This window comes from Pempheris klunzingeri, chromosome 14, assembly GCF_042242105.1.
Source record: "Pempheris klunzingeri isolate RE-2024b chromosome 14, fPemKlu1.hap1, whole genome shotgun sequence".
NCBI classification, from domain to species: domain Eukaryota; kingdom Metazoa; phylum Chordata; class Actinopteri; order Acropomatiformes; family Pempheridae; genus Pempheris; species Pempheris klunzingeri.
In genome coordinates this window covers 22,664,088-22,678,529 of record NC_092025.1, presented here as the reverse complement: position 1 = coordinate 22,678,529, position 14,442 = coordinate 22,664,088, and the positions used below count along the sequence as shown (strand labels likewise).

The 14,442-nt window shown below is 41.0% G+C and overlaps 2 protein-coding genes across 2 annotated transcripts; one reads left to right on the top strand and one right to left on the bottom strand.

Moving 5' to 3' along the window:
* Nucleotides 1-1,394: 1,394 nt before the first annotated feature.
* On the top strand, nucleotides 1,395-6,629 carry plekhb1 (pleckstrin homology domain containing B1). Its single transcript, XM_070844241.1, has 6 exons — nucleotides 1,395-1,431; nucleotides 2,536-2,688; nucleotides 4,347-4,449; nucleotides 4,546-4,585; nucleotides 4,685-4,775; nucleotides 6,496-6,629. The coding sequence occupies exons 1-6, from the start codon at nucleotides 1,395-1,397 to the stop codon at nucleotides 6,627-6,629; spliced, it is 558 nt and encodes a 185-aa protein (XP_070700342.1).
* A 1,344-nt stretch (nucleotides 6,630-7,973) lies between these two features.
* sc5d (sterol-C5-desaturase) lies at nucleotides 7,974-12,307 on the bottom strand. Its single transcript, XM_070843337.1, has 5 exons — nucleotides 12,268-12,307; nucleotides 11,474-11,691; nucleotides 10,454-10,586; nucleotides 10,239-10,339; nucleotides 7,974-9,182 (listed from the first exon to the last, which is right to left on the bottom strand). Exons 2-5 carry the CDS (start codon nucleotides 11,681-11,683, stop codon nucleotides 8,730-8,732), a joined length of 897 nt encoding a protein of 298 aa, XP_070699438.1. The 5' UTR covers nucleotides 11,684-11,691; nucleotides 12,268-12,307; the 3' UTR covers nucleotides 7,974-8,729.
* Between the last annotated feature and the right edge of the window lie 2,135 nt (nucleotides 12,308-14,442).

Below are 14,442 nucleotides of genomic sequence, written 5' to 3'. Positions count from 1 at the left end.
ATCTGACTTTTCTTTCCTCCACGTGCCTCCATTCCAGGTACCCCTGAGTGCTCCCCTCCAGGGTGATGCATGCATATACGCTACAGGGCTCGTCCCACCGCAGTGTGGCAGCTGGGGGCTGTGCTGCACGGGATGGTGGACAAACACCTCTCCATCAACAGCCAGCTCTCCCAAAGCAAGCTGAACAAAAGTATAATTTTTTCACATATGACTCTTTAAATCTCTTCTTAAGCATTCTTTTATAAATATATAAAAATTAACTAATAAAAATGCTTGTTTTTGATGTATTTTATAGTTTTTGTGTAACATTGTTAAGAACAGCGTTACACAAATACACAGCTTCAATGGATTTTTATATAAAATTGTGTGAAATCACATCATCAACGGCCACCAGACACAAAAGGGCTCTCCCTTGAGAGAGCTCTTACACACACACACACACACACACACACACACACACACACACACACACACACACACACACACACACACACACACACACACACACACAATGGATGGCCAAAGTGACATTCCTGTAATATATTTCCCACTCTAAACTTAACTTGTCACTACAGGGTAAAATGGTCCGGCTGACAAAGCGGCTGGTTTCATGGAAGAAAAATGAAACTACGGGGGGAGCAGCGCTAAGTGGAATGTCTTTGACAGGTTTCACAGATAGTTTGTCACAGTGGCTAAAGGAGAGTGGGAGTTTAAACATGTCACAGCTGGCGTGTGACCACCTGAGAGGCCACTCGGACGAGCAGCGCACTGCTATTTCACAGCAGAAATGTAAGAAAACACTGGGTTGTGAATTAAGAAATGACTGTTGTAGCGTAATCATGTGACAAAGGAGAGATCAGGAGTTTTCTCCAAGTTATAAAAAGGAAATGAAGTCACCACACAACCTGAAAAGACTCTCATAACTGACCCGAGGCTGCAATTAGGCTAATCCTCATGTTGTCACTTCAGCGCTGGGATTAACTTGTAAAAGCACACTGTATATACAGTATGCACACAAATGAATGAGACAGGACTCACGTGAGTCTAGTTTATGACATGGTATCAAGAGTATTGAACAGTACGAATAAGGTATGGCACACGGTGTGAGAGTGAGGAGGAGAGATCAGCCCAGAAAGAGGGAGAGGAGCTGGGTTGAGAAGGTGTGGCCCAACACGCTCTTAATCCAGAATGATCCAGTGAGTCAGCTTTAGTCCCGGCCAGAGACAGATTTATCTACCAGTACCTCACCGTCTGTGGGGCCGAGCGGATATACAGTCCAAAACCAGCTGCTGGATCTTTTAGTCTTTTACACCCAAACGTACATTTCTGCTTTTGCTTCTACTGGATTATTATTATTATTATTATTAGAATAATCTGGACAACAGCTGAGACTCATGGCGCTCCTGAGGTCGGGCTGGCTGTGGAGACAGAGTGAGTAGATGCAGCAACTACAGCATCAACGTGGGAATTACAGCTTGGGCTGTACTGATGTGGGCACAAACTCGACATCTGATTTGTTTAAACTAGTGCTGGCGACAAGTTTCACTATCAGTACTAAAATATTTTCTTTACATTTTCTAGGTTAAAATATGGCTGGATGGATTTAATGAAAATGAAAATCCTCATTACTTGCATCTTGAACTGATACAAAAGCCTGATCAGCCATTGAAACCTAAACTGTCCACCTAAGACAACACACCAAGACCACAAAGGAGATTTTAAAGCTTACTGTATTTTTGCAGGTCAAACTTTTTTCCTCCCACAAAAACACAATTCTTAAACACAACTCATCAACATCTTGGCTGTTGCACGAATCAAACAATTGATCTTCCAGTTACACAGCGATGTCTCCAACCACACAGCTAGAGTTTTATGGCTGATACCAATATTGGAGTTAAAAATAAATCTGATACTGACATGGCAACCAAAAGTCATTCTGTTAAAGAGACGAGTATTAGACGTTTTGATAAGAGTCCTTTAAATATAGTTAGTAAATTGTATGAGCTCAGACACATTCTTAGCATTTCTGTACTGCAATTTCTTTCTTGACATTTATGCAGATATGGATATATATCTGGGCTTCATCACTTAGGCTCAAATATGTGCTTTTTTTTTTTTACTTAAAGACAAAATCCTCACCTCGGATTCATTATTCAATATAAACTGAGAGGTTTTTGTCTGTGACTGGACTTCAAGCAGGAACAGTGACCATTTTCTAGAAAGTGAAAACTGTACCCGTTATGAAACCCCAACCTTTGTCATTAGTAATCCCATTAATTGTCCCTGGCCATGTCTTTAAGTGGCTTAACCCAGGACAGTCAATGGGGATACATCTGCTGGAAAATGGACTGCATCCAAAAACACACGACGACAAAACAAACACAGAGTCTGAAGTAGAAAGAGACACCTGACATACCTACAGTACTGACTCAGCAGTTACTCAGTCTGAGCTCACTGAACGGTCAATGTGAGATTCACTAATCTTCCTCAAGGCCAAACACTGATGTTAATCTGTGACATGCATCTCCTCTCCAGCGTCTTACCTGAAACGTTGGAAGTTAAACTGGTGCGACCTTTGGATAGATGGGAGTCTTTGCTTCTACAAGAATGAAAGCAGGCGAGAGTTGGAGCACCGCGTCAGCCTCAAGATAGCATGTGTGGATGTGAGATCTGGCCTGGAATGTGGAGGTAAAGTACAAAGTACCATTTTAGTCATCTTAAGGCTCCACTGATGAGTATTTTTCATATCAACAATGGATCAAATCACTATATGTAATGTAAAAAGGGGGCACTTGAATTTTCTGCAGAAGACGGACAAATTTAGCAACTAGCTGGTGAACACAGTGGAACATTTAGCCACTAAAAAGGCCAAATATTTTCCTCAGAAGTTTGTAGAAACTGAAACAGAGCTGTACAGTGTGCCAGCACCATCACCATGAAAACCTTTTCATGTGATAATGTGACAAGACTGTGTTTTGAGTTTGTCCCACTGCTCCAAAGTGGCAAAAACTAAGAATTGATTCCAGCTTTAAATTCTGATCAACTCTTCAAAAGATACCAAAAACTTCCAGCTGACTTTTACATATACAATGAAAGGTTCATTCACCGTACACCGTAGCTCAGTGAAACAGATGAAAAACAAGTGAGAACGGCTGATATTTAGAGAACCTTTAAATATTGTACACGTTAACTTGGTGCAGTGCTAGAGACCGTTTCACCATAAATGCATCATGACTCAGTCGGCCCCTGGTTATTTGGTATTGAGTGGGCTTCAATCTGGAGAAAGTCGAGACTTAAACCAACCATATGCCTTGCCAATTGTTGAAGGCTTAAGGGATCCCTGATAGTACAGGCAGCCATGAAGAGCTGCTCTCCAGTTCAATACTCCCACTCTTTCCCAATAACTCTGAGGATGCAGTATGTTCACACTGGAGAAATCAGAAATTACATTTTGAAATGTACATTTATATGAAAAAAAACCAAAAAAACCAACAGATTTTCATGCGTGCTGTTAACGCACACTATTCTCCCACAATGCAATGCACAAAAATAATGAAGCTCCACAAAACTTTTGCAAAAACACATTGTTCTCTTCTTGTGAAGTTTAATTGCAGCGGCTTCCTAAAGTCACATTAGAGAAAGATAAGCATGTGGTATACATTGTGTACAATTAGAATCTAGTATGGAACTGGGTCACGGCTTTTGTTTGATGATTGCTCTGCAGGCGCATTTAGCATTTAGCAGCCTGCAGTAAGTATGAGACCATTTTACAGAAGCATACACCCCCCCACCCACCCCCTGTGGTGCAAACTCTGTTTTTTCGACAAACTTTTTCCACTATTATTCAAAGTGGTTTCACAAAAGTAAGAATAAACCAAACGCCTTCAGATATCAGATACGTGCATCCCTAAACCTTTGTGAGAACTTCCAAGACTGGTGTGAAAACAAGACTGAAGCTGTTCTGAAGTCTTACAGTGACCACACACTATTATTTAGGCTGTTTGGTGCACCTGTGCATTAAGTAATGATGATACAAACACCAAAATCCCTAAAGGTTTTTCCACAGGTTCACACATCTGTCATTTGAGTAACTGCAGACAATTAAAGTCCCTCAATCAGAATTTATTTTTGTAAAGCTGATAAAGGTGAGCGTCCATATGTTTCAGTCTTCCTGCTAGTTCTTATTTTTAATGAAGTGCTTATGGTCAAAATTAGCTACTTTTAACTTATGCTAAAGAGACGCCCATCTTTAATTTCTCTCAGGTGTTTAATTGGCAGGATGCTGATGGTTATATGCTAATTTTTGGTGAATTGATTGCGTCTTTATCTTGTTTTTTGGACCGTAGATGTGATTCCACCAGAGAGCAATCCCAGGGAGAATCGCATCGTGTGTCAGCTCAGAGACGGCTCAACAGTCAACCTGTGTGCCAACAGCGAGGATGAGTCCATGTAGGTGCTCTCACTTCTCTCTTGCCCTGTTCGCTCTGCCTCCCTTTACATCCATCCATCCATCAGTTCTTCATCCCTGCTCATGTCTTTTTTCAGAGCGTGGAAACTGACTCTGCTAGAGACCAGGAGAAACCCGGTGAGAGATTCATCCACGTTCTTTAAAAGAGCTCAAACAGGAGCTGTGCTCTTTAGTATTTCCCACCTCGGGGCTAAAAGCAGCGTTTTCTCTCCGTAGGTGTTCACATACGACCCATATGATGACTCCTACCAGGCCATCCCCATCAACAGCTACCACACGGTCTACATCACACCTGGAGCAGGACCAGGTAGGTTACCATAGAGACGCAGGAAAAAACAAAAAGGTGACTAAACTACTGGGAACCTTTCATTTGATTTTGAATACTTTTAGGCCAACAGGTAGAGAGAAGTAGAGGGTTGAATGGTTTTTATTGCAAGGGGGAACTCAGACCCTGGACCCTTCCCATTGATGGAAAGTAACTAAGTGCATTTACTCAGTTACTACGATTGTGCAGTACTTTTATTTCTCTAATATTTTTCTGTTACGTCACTGCAAACGTCTGCTTCACTACATTTATCCGACAGCTACTTGTTTTCAGCTTATAAATTATGACTCACAGCAATATGTTAAACAAGGCAACTGCTACTGCAACATTTAAATGTGTCACACATACAGCGCAAAGCATCAGCAACAGGAAAAAGACAATATACATAAATAACTCTGACATGGTGATTTCTGCATTAAGAGTACTTTTAACTTTTCCTGGCAATTGTTAGGAGAAATGTGGTATTACTACATTTACTGGTTATGGACTCGTAAAGGTAGAAATGTCACATTTTAAGTATTATAAATGTCACTATTAGCTTCAGAAGGCCAAATATGGAGCAGCAAGCTGCCTTGTGATGATTATAGGCAAGACAATATTATTCAAGCAGCACCATTCAGACACAAGGAAACTCAAAGAGCTTTACAGGGACATTAAACACAATAAAAACAAGACACAGAAACATTAAAACTATAAAATTGCATGTAAAAGATAATAAAAGTAAATAAATAGTTAAAGCTTAAGCGAAGATGCATTAAAAGACAATAACATGTGGATTACTAGTTAATTTAAAGAAGTTATGTAGCTCATTTATTGGAAAACCACAGTAAAGCACATTTCTGTCTCCAGACCTGATTTCAAAGAGCTGACAGCTTCAGCAGAGCTCAGGTGTTTCAGGAAGCTTGTCCCTCAGGTGAGGAGCGTGGAAACTAAAAGCTGCTGCTTCACCTTGTTTGGTTCTGATTCTGGGATCCAGTAAAATGTAAAGTTGTACAGGCCTACATGTGACCTACAGGAAGTGAAAAGGTTCATAACACACATGCACTGACCTCACTCTCACCTGTGCACCCTCACCTGCCCCCCCCCTCCACTCCATGGTGTGGAACCACATGATCCAGCAGGACACATCTGACCACCGCTTTTAATCTTCTACTTCTTCGATGCTTCTCAGATCCGTAATATCTCCTCGTTCCCACGTTGGCTGGTCACACCTGCACGCACCTGCTGGTCACGTGACCTAATTAAATTGCGGTGCGCTTGATTTGGGTCTCTTTGCGTGCTCGCCGGGCGGTGCGTTAAATCCGCAATGAATGAAGCAGAATAAAGCAGGCACACACCAACAATAATGTCTCACCAAATAAAGTTAGATATTTAATATCTGAGCCCTTTGAGAACAGAACACCAGTTTGGTGTGAAACAAACTGAGCAGAAACAGGACAAATGTGGATTTGAAGGCACCTCTGTGTGACTGTGTGAATATTATCTCTCCCAACATGCATCTGATGTTTGGTTTATGGAGCTGAAACATTTACAAAAACTCCTGTTTCCCCATAACTTCAGTTTGTAAGAGACAAACACATTGTTCACCTTCCAGTTTTCAGAGTTACACCCATGAGCTCCTCTCTTGCTACAATTTGCCAAACATGGATCAACCAACAAGTTGGTCCTGAACATTAAAAGTGTCTTCTGTCTTCTCTCTAAGGAACCCACCAGGTGGTTGTTCAGAGGGACCCATTTGATGGAGTTTTGGAGAGTATAGCAGTGGGATTACTGGCCGGCATGGCAGCAGGGACGGCCATGCGATCCTTCCTCTGGATGCCCATATTTTTCTGCTGAGCTCATCTCCATTACTGACATGACAACACTGCACACGGCCTGTCCGCCCTCCCCCCCCCCCGATCCCCCCACCGGGGAGCCTGGCATCAGCATGTGTAGAAAGGCTTTTAGTAGGCCTACCTCCCAGAAGCCCTCACCTTTTGTATCATCTCTTTTCAAATCACATCTGCTGTAACAAACAGCTGCTCTGCTGGTCGTTCAGTTTCTGTCTTATGTACAATTTTGCATACAAGAAGCTGAAAAGGATGCTGTGTAACAAGATTCTCCTGTTTGTATGTACAGCACACTGAATGTTGCCTGGATTTTACACTTTGCAAGCTGAATAAAAGTATAGTTTGTAAGGTGTGTAGCCTGTACCAGGAGGAACTTTGATGTATTAAATATAATTAGAGATGTTAATCTGAAAAAAACCCCCACCATAAACAGCTTTTTTCTCTAAACTTTCAGTCACATTAAAAGGTTCGTCTGCAGTCAGAGCTCGACGCAGAAGCTCTGTACATGTGTTGGCTTGAATGTTAAGGATCCAAAACAAGCCACATCTGCTGATGAAGACTGTGTGATATGGTTGAAAACACAGGAGAAAGGCAGTGAGTGGATACTGAGTTGGGATCATTTGTCAAGGTGAAGAATGAACTTAAATGGTAAGAAGTTTGAAGCCGTCACGTGTCAAAAGTCACAAACCTGCTGTGGGATGATGGGATGTGTCAACAGCACCAAAACTGAGCATGCTCCATTCACTGATGAAGACCATGAAAGGGAATTTGAAAGCTCCAGAAAAAGCTAGTGAGTGGAGTTTTTTTTTTTTGTCAAACTATTTCCAAGGTCAAGAATGAATTTTCACACTCAAGACACCGTTGTAGTTTTCATTATATAAATCTAGAACCAAACCGAACAGAAATAACTTGATATTCATCATTATTGTTTATACTCACTGATGTATTTCTACTGTTTGTAACAAAGCATTAATGATGGGAGGAAAGGTGCTTTATTGTCACACTAAGCATGATGCAATCACCTCAACAGAGACAAAGTATGAACTGTGTAATTAAAATGTAAAGGAAAAACATAATCCTCTATTTTTTGCATCTCATCCAGTGTGTGACTGATAGTGAAACTATAATAAGCTACAGTTACAACTACAGCTTGTCCCACCGGTCACTGATAATATACTGAAGGTAAGACATTTGTTCTCTCATTATGACCTTCTCCCCATAATCAGAATTAGCATACATGAAAAACTCTGACAGAACTTGAAACCAAAGAACGAAGAAGCTAGAAAAGAGGAGACTTCCTGCCTGATTATACTAAGATATTCTAACTAAGTAATGTCATACAAGTCATTTTCAATGGAAGCCGGTGACATGAAGCTACAAGGACAGACAGTCATTTTAAACTGAATATTGATCACCACTATCTGGTTGTCCCATTAATAAATCTCTGTGCAGTTAACTACAAAAGCTGATCTATGGGGATCATTTCTGAGTTTATTTTCAGTCAGATTTATGTTCAGCTTAACTTTATACTAAAGCTTTAAGTGGCCAGTGCAAACGCAGCACGATCCACTGGTGACAATGTCCAAAAGTTTGTTGAAAAACACCCAGATTTTCTGTTGAAGCAGTTGATGTTTTTTATGTTTTCAGATTCAGTTGATCTTACAAAAGGTGAACTAATAGTTAAATCAGTCAGAATCGATCCTTGTGACACCTGTCCCAGGTTGTAAAAGTCCCCTTCACAGTTAAGAGTCATTCCCGTGTAGCAGCTCCAGTAGCTCCGGCCTTTCGATGCTCCTCAGGTGCTTTGTTTTAGTGTGCTAAACTCTTCTGTCGCAAAAAACAGCCCCTGGTCAACTACAAGCGCTGTATGACGATGTTGCTTGCTCCGATCGTCAGTCTGCTTCTTCCCTATCAAAGAATGTAGTGACCCCAAAGCGTGCCTCTAACCATATCAATCAAGGGACGCCATCTTACATGCTTCCTCTCCACTGGTACTTCAAATCTCACAGCAACTTGTTTGGCAGGAACTCAAATTACGCTTATTGTCCACGTAGTCTTTATAAAAATAGTGATTACTTTCAGCAACGAATCATACGTTCCCCTACTGTCACTCCTCCTTACATGTGACTTGTCCGTTCACTCGCCCTTTCGCCTTCACTCTGTCACCTCCTAACTTTCCCTCTGCTTGAAGTTTACGGATCAGATCGTGGGGACCCTTCCCCATCAGAGCCGACGGGTGCCTGTAGGAGCCTCCCAGGCGGTCCCACAGGGTGAAATATTGGCCGTAATTGTAGTCGAAGAAGAGGTGGTGGTCGGTGTGGTGAGCCGAGCCGTTGATGACGCTCGTCAGTCCGCCGGGGACGCGGTAGTCGCCGTCGTGGATAGAGATGGTCCAGATGTTGACGAAAATGTACAGGGCCAAGTAGAGCACCTTGTGGAGGGGGAAGAGGAAGGGGTAGATGTGGTACGGGAGTCCCTGCATGAAGCCGTCTACTGGATGGAAGGCGTGGCTGGCAAAGGGAGTGGGGATCTTCCATATGTGGTGCGGTTTGTGGAACAGCTGTTGGGGGGCAAAAAGCAAAGAGATCAGAGAGCGTTATTGCTTCCTCTACAAAACTATACCCCTGGGATTTTATTTATTTTCCACTTGTTTACTGTGATTATATAACGGTGAAAATGGGTCTACAGGTGGGGTACGGAAAGCCAAAAGGTCACAATTCATCTCAATTTCCACTGTTATGTTTGAAGTCATTATAAACGCTGTTTTGTATTCATAAATGCTGTTTATAATTGATCCATTGTCATTTATATATTAAAAAAACATGTAATTAAAATATCTATTACAAAAACAATCAGCACAACAGTACAAAAGTTTGGAATTTTAAGATTTTCTTGGTGGAAATTTAGATGAATTATGACCTTTTTGGCTTTCCACAGTCACAGCAGACCACTTCTTCCACGTCTGTGTCTTTTATATCCGTACCTGTTATTTTTCAAATAGTCAGATAGTTAGTAGCTGGTTACTTTGCCTAATGAATAAACATTTGCATAAAGAATGAACAGGTGGAGGACAGCTGATGAGAGGCTGCTCCTAAATACTATGTTGGACTATGTTGTTGCAGGGGAACGGAGATCCGTGAGGGAGGAGAAATCACGGGGAGGAACACCTGCTGATCCAGGAGCTTTGCCTGGATGATGATTCGGCCGCCTCTTAATTCAACAAATTGGCAAATGAGAAAAATGCAAATGACACGGTGCACTTTCTATTTGAGGCATTCGTGGTGCTTCTGCAAAAACGTGAGGCGCATAGATCAGAAAAAAAAAAAAAAATCAAGGTGCTCAGCAACACAAAAGCAGTGGAAGCAAAAGGCTTCACTCTCATTGAAAACAATTACAAAAAGCTGCTCCAACAGTTGCTCAGTCTGAGCCTGAAGAGGCTTTTAGTAACTTTGATTTCCAAATGTTACAGGCTGCATAATAATAATAATAATCTGATATCTTTTTTTAGGGCCTCTTTAACAGCTCAAAAACATGTTCTGTCCCACACCCAAATCTACATGCACAGGAGTTTTTTAACAGTTTGTTCATGTTTTACATTTCTTTGTCACTTACGCACCTTGTAAATGAGCTTGTGATGTAGGAACCGATGAATCCAGTAGATGCACATGTCAGTGAAAAACAGGAAGGAGATCATACTCAGGAAGAGCCCGGGCCAACCTGAAACCACACACACACACACACACACACGTTCAGGGTTTCAGCCTGACAACAAGCGCACAGCAACAACAAGACCACAGAACAGAGAACTGGAGACGCCATTCTTCAACTCACCCAGCGGGGAATCGCTGACGTTGTCGTACAGTTTGCTGTATCCTCTCACTTCAGCGAAAAACAAGGCCACCGTGGGGATGCTGATCCAGGGAAGAGACGTCATCGCATATCTGATCTCCCTCTGAACCTGATTCTGAGGAGGAAAAAATACTATTTGAACATTTAAAATACTTGATTAAATAAAGATGACAAGTGCAGGTAAAAGGAGTAATGAAGGACTAAACATAACATTTGTGCAGAGGGTATACCGAGGAGCATTTCACTGTTATTATTCTATTTGATTCGTTTAATTTATTGTTATCGTTGTGATGTTAAGGTGTTGTAATTGTTCTGATGGTCACCATAAACACAGACCCTTCATGTACCCTTCAGGTCTGAGAGACACAGGTGATATTCTTCATTTTTTACAAACAAACCTCATGGAAAGATGCCTGCTGTGTCACAGCAACATGCATTTTAATACATTAACCACTATTAACTTTGACTTACGGCCTCGCTATGCTCAAACAAAGCGCCTTTATGACTGAGTAATGCATCGAGCCAAACAAAGTTCAGTCAGACGACAGAGGATACAACAAGTTTATTTGAAGGGCTGCAAATGTCTTTTTGTCCACAACCAAAACATATTCACTTACTGTCATAGACGAGTAAAGAAACCATAAGAATAAGAGAATTTTGACTTTTATTTTACTTAAACAAAATACTCAGACTGATCAAAATGGCGCTAAATGAATGTAATAGTCGATAACTGATCGATTAATTGTCGTAGTTCTAATTTGAAGCACACTGAGACCTTTATAACACAAAAACATAATGTTCTTCAGGCGCTAAACTAATAAAAAAGCTACCAAGTCAAGTCGACTCCACTGTGACACAGTCTCAACAAAACTGAGCCTAATAAGCTTCAGAAGGTGCTAATGATTTAAAACTGGCATTATATTCTGCAGGTGCTCCTGTGAATTTGATTTCTTGGAGTTTATCAGTGCATCAGTCATAAAAGGAGACACCAATGTCTGATACCTCTAAGAAGTGCGGGTGTTTCATCAGATTGTGGTCGAAGATGAAGTAGTAGCTGATGGCTCCCAGGCCCAGGTACAGCACTGCAGCGCCGAGGTTGGTCAGCACCAGCAGGCTGATGACCTGCCGCAGGGCCCCGTCCTCGGGCCACGACACCGGGTACACGTACGGGGTGAGGACGTAATAGTCAGCAACATTCAGCACAAGATCCATGGTTGAATCTGAACAGTGTGGAGGACAGACAGAGAAAAAGTGCTCTGACATCAAGATGCAAATTACATTGCATTTCCCAGAAGCCCTGCCAACCCTTATTATAGCAGAACACCATGAAGAAAAGAAACACTGCTAGTGTTAATTAAGTGAATAATACATCCATAAATGTTAAATCTTATTGTTAAGTTGCACAGTTTTGATCCAAAGAATACAAAGAAGCCGTCACAGTGATAGACAGTGGGTGGATGTGTGTGTTTATGTGCAGCCTGGTTTTATTATGCTGATGGACTCTGATCCCTGGAAAGTCGTCTATTAATCCATAAAATCCAGACTGGACTATAATACAGTTTTATCACACTGGATTTCATTCCTTTAGTGGCCGAATTAACCGTGAAATGAGACACATGCACATCAGTGAAGGTGAGAAAGTTTTGCAAAACACAGGAGGACAAGTTGCAGTGATCAAAATGTCAAACTTATGTAACTTCCAGCTTCATGTGGCAGCTTCATGAAGAGGTCAATAAATACATAACATAGTAATATTAGCAAATACTTGATGCTATCTTCCTTAAATTGTACTATACCTTGTGTAGGTTGCTTCTATTCCGGTGCAGCAGTGAAGGGACGCGTACCAAACTAAAGGCAGGCAAGCGACCAATCAGTGGTGCTTTACCCTTTACGTCAAATGAAAGGCAGCCAATCAACGCGCAGTTCCTCATCACGGCAGGTTTGTTATGATTTCCTATTGGCCAATTGGAGGATCTGCTCATGGTGGTACAGACATAGCGCTACCACCTCCGCCCCCAGACTTCACAACACGACCACATAACACCAGACTCCCTTAACAAAAGTACTAATTTAAAATTGTCTCCTTTCTATTCAAATTTATACACCTTATGGATAAAACCTTCACAGGTCACTTTAAGCTTTGGGACACATTCTTCAATTCGGCGTCTTCCAATACGTTAAACAGTGTATTTTCCTTTATTATATCCATTCTCACTTTTGTTTTATATAACTTGTTGACCTGAACGTTTTTGAAATCAAGACCTTCTTATTCAAACACGGACATGCCGAATTTTCCAGAACAGATCACTTCGTCAAAATAGCATTACATTAACTATGTGAGTTGTATATTATGGCAAATTAGCAGCAGTTTGTTTTTTTTTTGCAGGATTTCTAAATGAAGTTTGGCATACAGGTCCACTTGAATTTGACACAGCACAAATAAATTGTTGTGTTATTTTTGTCTTTTCTTGTTCGGTCTGCCATAGAAGTATTTTGCTGTTACAACTCCACCAACTCTGTATCTCCATATTGTTTGACTTGGGCCCACTATAATGGTCTGATTCTGTCTTGATCAACATGTTTGTTCTCTTGCTAGTAATCTTGAGTGAATATTTTACTTCAAACTTTGCTCAAATGAAATAAAATGCTAAATTAAACTGTGGCGAGCTTCCATTCTGCAGTGAAACAGTCAACCATCCAGCCACATGGTGTCCCCAGTGCTCTAAGGTAGTCCCAGTACAGTCTGTACTGTATGGTAGTCGAGTACAGGCACTGAATATTATAGAAACTGCTCGAGATCAGTGAATTGAAAGCACACATAAATTAAATATTAACACACTACAATCTCCTATATTAGGCTTCAGGAATATTATGGGAATATTACAGCAGAGGAAAGGTTATAGCCCTCCACCGCACCCTGCAATTTCTTTCATTTTTATAAAGTCTGTCAGTTTGATTAGATAAGAACACATCTGCTCACTTCCATTGTAAGGACAGTCATTTGTTTCAGAGGCTAGTTTTCTTTCTAATTAAGCAGCTACACTCGGTGGTGCATTCATTTTTATACATCTAGAAGTCAATATGCCGCCGACAGAAGCTTTTAAATGATTTGTCCCTCTGATTTTGTTATTGTTTAAAGAATGGCTCTGGCTTTACTGCTCTTGTCCCTTTCTTTCTTGATCCACTTGTTTCCCCCGACCCTCTCGCTCTTAGCCAGTGCCTATTCTCCTTTTAATCAATTTTCATTATGATGTTTATATTACCACCAGGGACTGCCAAACATTTTAAATTAAACTTCTTCTCCATCCAGAGCCCTTAAATTGCCACAAGGCACCCTCAATGAACTTTAAGCCCATTAAATAAAAAAGGTTTTGATCTTCTATTGCCTTTCAGAAGTTATGTCCTAGTTAAGAGCTTGGAAAACACCAGAAAGCCATTTCCAGTTGCTATTCTAATTTATTCCCATTTTTAAAGAAGAAATTGGGACACATACATGTTTATTTTTATTGGACTGATTGGCACACTCATATTTAAAAGGGTAATTTCACCCAAAACACAATTTATCTGGTGCAAGTAGTATCAAGCCAATTTCATGTGACAAGGTTTTGAGACATCCACTTTTGAAATTGCGCTTCCACCCCAGAGTTATGACTTATATTGACAATGACAACGTCTAGTTACATGCTGCCAGTTTGCATGACCCACATAACAAAATGGGAAATGTAACAATCATTGTTATAGCGGCTGCAATTTCGGTTTGATAAAATGTGTCACTTAACGCATCCTGTGTTTTCACTGATTTGTATTTTCTGAAGTCTCCAAAAGTTTCTCCACAAAAGGTGAATGGACTGGACTTCCACCAGTCGACCTGCTTTCCCACTGATTCAGAGCCACTGAGTGTTATAATAAGGTTAGAATAAGGTTTTGGTCACCAAAAGTACAGCAGCAACCAAAAAATGGTAGTTTAACAT

What these genes read in the sequence shown, in the direction of transcription:
- sc5d (XM_070843337.1), bottom strand. Translation starts at nt 11,683, where the DNA reads ATGGATCTTGTGCTGAATGTTGCTGACTATTACGTCCTCACCCCGTAC. An exon ending in AACACCCGCACTTCTTAGAG is followed by an intron (nt 10,587 to 11,473) that starts GTATCAGACATT and finishes TTTCCTCCTCAG; the next exon opens with AATCAGGTTCAGAGGGAGAT. An exon ending in CGTCAGCGATTCCCCGCTGG is followed by an intron (nt 10,340 to 10,453) that starts GTGAGTTGAAGA and finishes GTGTGGTTTCAG; the next exon opens with GTTGGCCCGGGCTCTTCCTG.
- plekhb1 (XM_070844241.1), top strand. Translation starts at nt 1,395, where the DNA reads ATGGCGCTCCTGAGGTCGGGCTGGCTGTGGAGACAGA. An exon ending in AACAGCGAGGATGAGTCCAT is followed by an intron (nt 4,450 to 4,545) that starts GTAGGTGCTCTC and finishes GTCTTTTTTCAG; the next exon opens with AGCGTGGAAACTGACTCTGC. An exon ending in CACACCTGGAGCAGGACCAG is followed by an intron (nt 4,776 to 6,495) that starts GTAGGTTACCAT and finishes CTTCTCTCTAAG; the next exon opens with GAACCCACCAGGTGGTTGTT.